Source organism: Cyprinodon variegatus, unplaced genomic scaffold (assembly GCF_000732505.1).
Source record: "Cyprinodon variegatus isolate N-32 unplaced genomic scaffold, C_variegatus-1.0 Scaffold1003, whole genome shotgun sequence".
In the NCBI taxonomy this organism is placed as follows: domain Eukaryota; kingdom Metazoa; phylum Chordata; class Actinopteri; order Cyprinodontiformes; family Cyprinodontidae; genus Cyprinodon; species Cyprinodon variegatus.
Genome location: NW_015151456.1, coordinates 238,724 through 242,952, shown reverse-complemented (window position 1 = coordinate 242,952; position 4,229 = coordinate 238,724). Strand labels below are relative to the sequence as shown.

The 4,229-nt window shown below is 37.8% G+C and overlaps 1 protein-coding gene across 1 annotated transcript in view; it reads right to left on the bottom strand.

The window, feature by feature from the left end:
- Window positions 1–412: 412 nt before the first annotated feature.
- The window catches only part of LOC107100708 (sialic acid-binding Ig-like lectin 5), a 16,389-nt gene continuing 12,572 nt past the window's right edge, over window positions 413–4,229 (bottom strand). The window contains exons 6-7 of the mRNA XM_015399297.1: window positions 1,783–1,834; window positions 413–624 (exon numbers count right to left, since the gene is read on the bottom strand). Of these exons, the coding sequence (XP_015254783.1) occupies window positions 413–624; window positions 1,783–1,834 (264 nt within the window). The remainder of the gene's footprint in view (window positions 625–1,782; window positions 1,835–4,229) is intronic.

Sequence of the window (4,229 nt, the reverse complement as noted above, 5' to 3'; positions counted from 1 at the left end):
CATTCCATCTTAGCTAGGTAGATTCGTCCTTGATAAATCCCTCTGTAGCCATAAGTTTAGTCGTGACTTGCATTCTTCTATTTTAGTTTCTACATTCAGAAGTTGGCTTCGTTTTTGGTCTCTGGATAAGTGTATCCCCAGATATTTAATTTCAGGTTCATTAGGGATATTACAGATGTCTTTCAGTGGGGTCTCATGTACAGCCAGCAATTCACACTTTTTTTAGGTTTAATGTTGGCCCTGAGACTTTGGAGACTTTTTTGACTTTAGCTGTAGTTTTTTTTAAATTTGGTGTCTATCTTTCAAGAATATTGTTGTCATCTCCTAGTTGGGTGATTATGTCTGTGCCAAGTACATTAAGTTTTTTAATATCAGTACAGTTCTTAATATAGATAGTTAGCATTTCTTTGGCTCAGATAAACAGGTATGGTGAGATGGGGCAGCCCTGAGGAATACCCACATTAACCTTGAAGCTTGGGGTGGTGCCACTGCGCCGTAGGACACAACTGCTAATATCTCGATACAGTCCACGGATAAATTCTCTAAACTTGACACCGAATCCAAAGTGTTTAATAGTCGAAAGAATAAACGGATGCTCCACGGAGTCAAACGCTTTGTAGAAGTCTAGAAAGAGAAGGGGACCATCATCTTCTATTCTATATTCAATGATGTCCATTACCAATCTATTATTATTATGGATTGATCTTCCCTTTAAGAATCCTGACTGTGTATCTGCAATTAGATCTAAAATCCCTGTTTGGAGACGAGACTTGAAGATGTAAGTTAGAAGTTTGAAGTCTGAATTTCTTAGTATAATGGGTCTTCTGTCATCTATGATTCTGGGATCTTTCCCAGGTTTTGGAATTCAGACGCAGGGGCGCCTCTAGAAATATTTCATAGGGGTGGCCAGATGGGGGCTCTTAAATTCTTGGGGTGGAACACAAAAACATAATTTCAGGGTTTTATTCTACTGCTGTGGTAAAACTGCCTGTGGAAAACTATCATAAAGATCTAAGTAAACACCTACTCATATCCTTTGGCTTATTGTGTGATTATTAATGTTACTAATGTGCACAGACATAAACCAGTTAACATTTTGAGTCAAACAATAGTTGTGTTTTATTTTTTTTATTTGAAATAAGTTGTACATTTATTCATTTTTTGAAAACATAAAATTACTACCGGTCCAGGAACAGGTGGAACACCTGCTTTCACTGAGTTCTGCCATGTTTCTGTCATCAAAGGTGCTGACTGTCCCTGGTCTGCTGCTGTTTGATGCTTTTCCTCATCACTGTTCTTTACTAAAGCTGCTCTGGGTCCTCATCATCCTCCTCCTCGTTCTTCTCCTCTCTCTCCTCCTCCTTCCTATTTCTTTCTCCTCTTCTTCCATCCTCCTTATCTCTCTCCTCCTCCTCCTCCTTCTTCTCATCTCTCTTCTGCTCCTCCTCCTCTTTCTCTCTCCTCCTCCTCCATCCCCCTCCTTCTCCTCCTCTCTCTTCTCCTCCTCCTGCTCCTCCTCACTGGTTATCTGTTTCTCCCCTGTCATCTCTTTCTCTGCTTCTGCTGTAATTCTCTTCTTAAAATCAGAACAGATGTCTGTGGACTTTCTCTTCATGTCTGAAATCCACAATCACCAACTCATCCAGTTAGCTACATAACTATGTCAAAAACACACTAAAAGCTGCTTTAGCAGTATAATGTTACAGTTCACATATCCCCTTTTCTTTTAAAAACAAATGATTTGACTTATTTATTTACTGTTAGTTTTATATGCTTTCTCACCGTTAAAGCGGGCACGGGCTGAGCCGTAGTTCTCAGAGCGCACAAGAGCAATCTGTACCAGTAGCTCATTTGCGAATGCGCAAGCAAATATCAGGTAGGGGAGAGGGAGAGCATGAGCACTACGGCGTGCGAGAAGGACAGTGAGAGTGGCTGCTATGCTGGGTGCATAATGGGGTGAAACGCTAAACCGATGCTACTACAATTTACACTGGCCAGTCGGGGGGCCAGTGGGGTGGCCAGGGGATTGCCCAGGGTGGCCATGGCCACCCTCGGCCACCCCCTGGTGGCGGCCTTGTTCAGACCCCATGTCTCATTGTTGGTGAAAGCCCACAGGTTTCAAATATTTCAGTAAAACCTTGTAGCAGCAGATCTCCTTAATCTGTCCAAAAGTGTCTGTAAAAGTCTCCTGTGAGACCATCAGATCCGGGGACTTTGTTAAGAGAGAGACGACCAATCACTGCATCAAGTTCTTTAATTGTTATTGGATTATTACATTTTTGTTTGAGGCCTTCCTCCACTTTGGGAATATGTTTGCCTGTTTCAAGAAAAAAAAACTTCACAATTGGGATTAAGATGACGCCACACGTCTACTAGACTTTGTTCATTACAAAAACTGTTAAATATTTTGTTTTGATAACTGTAATTATGTTTAGAAGGCGATTCATCATAAAATTCATCTTGGAAGAGGTTAAGATCTCCAGCAATTACAACATTGTTGGTTAAATAAAGTTATCTTAGGTGTTCGAAGTTTAGGGTTATTTTTTCTAGCAATAATTTGTTCTGGTTTGGAGTATTATAACTATATATATATATATATATATATATATATATATATATATATATATATATATATATATATATATATATATATATATATATTCAGCAAAATGAGAGTTAGGATATCCAGACAGATGGTGAGGAATTTACGGAAGCATAATCCTGTCACGTGAGAAAATACATTTTTGCTAAATATATTGTATAAAGTTGATAATTATATTGTATAAACATGATAATTTTATTGTGTAAACATGATAATTATATTATATAAATGTAATATTATATTGTATCAACGTGATAATTATATGCTTTATTCAGTAGTAACCGCGAGACTCATTTCAGATGAAGAACTTTGTGCTCCAAGTAGGTTTTTGAAGAAAGTGGAGAGAGGATGGCTGAACAGATGGACACCGCTTTACTGCGATTTCTTGTCTGTCAGTGTCTGAAGGTGGCACTCCATGTAAATGTTTGGTTGAACATGATAACTACTCCAGGTAATCGTGAGACGTTTTCACTCTGCATGTCATCTCCTCAGCAGCACAATGGCGAGTTTATTGGAGTTGATCAAGTTTTGCTTTATTGTCGGTCTAGGACATGGAGAGATACTGATGCTGCTGCACACTGGATGAGATCAGTATTAGCATGCACACATTGAGAAGAATCCTGCAAAGAATTGGATTCTACAGAAGAAAACATCAATTAGATCCTCTAGATGTGTCAGCCTTCCTCATTGACCAGCTTGAGTGATATGGAAGCCTGCACGGATATACGTTTCACCACCTTAAATGTGTTCAACATTGATATGTTGTGACTCAGAATACAGTGAGACATCTGCTATCATTTCTGTTGATAGATCCAGAAGTTTTGAGAAGTGATTTTCAAAAACATTTATTTGATATAAATGTTAATTCTTTTTATAAGCAGTAGTAGTATATACAGTGGGGAGAACAAGTATTTGATACACTGTTGATTTTTCAGGTTTTCCCACTTGCAAAGCTTGTAGAAGACTGTAATTTTTATCATAGGCACTCTTCACTTGTGAGGGATGGAATCTAAAACAAAAATCCAGAAAAATACAATGTATGATTTTTAAATAATTAATTTCCATTTTATTGTGTGAAATAAGTATTTGATACACCAGAAAAATGAAACTTAATATTTGGTTCAGAAACCTTTGTTTGCAATTACAGAGATCAGACGTTTCCTGTAGATCTTGACCAGGTTTGCACACACTGCAGCAGGGATTTACTTTTAACTTTGTGTCAACAACAACCATTAGTTTTTTACAAGAAGCATAACTGTTTTAATTGTCTAAAATCTCTAAGGAAGTCAATTTTTAAAATGTCCAATTTGTCCTCCCCTGCCCTCAGATCTTAATAAAAAGAATAAAAATAAGCTGAGAATTTTTTGTCACCTTGTTGAATGGCAGAGCTCAGTCTTGAACACAGCACTTTCCTTCAAGACTGACAATGATTGTTTAATACTTTCAACTACTTTAGATCACCAATGAAATGTAAAATAATACCAAATATAGGTAATAATTTGTTGAAACTCCAAAAGAGGTTTGATCCATAAGAAATGATGCAATACAGTTTGTTCGAGGGGAGTTGCCATATGTCGTCATAAGAAGGTGCCGGACCCCGAACAGATCTGGTACCTACACCCATAGA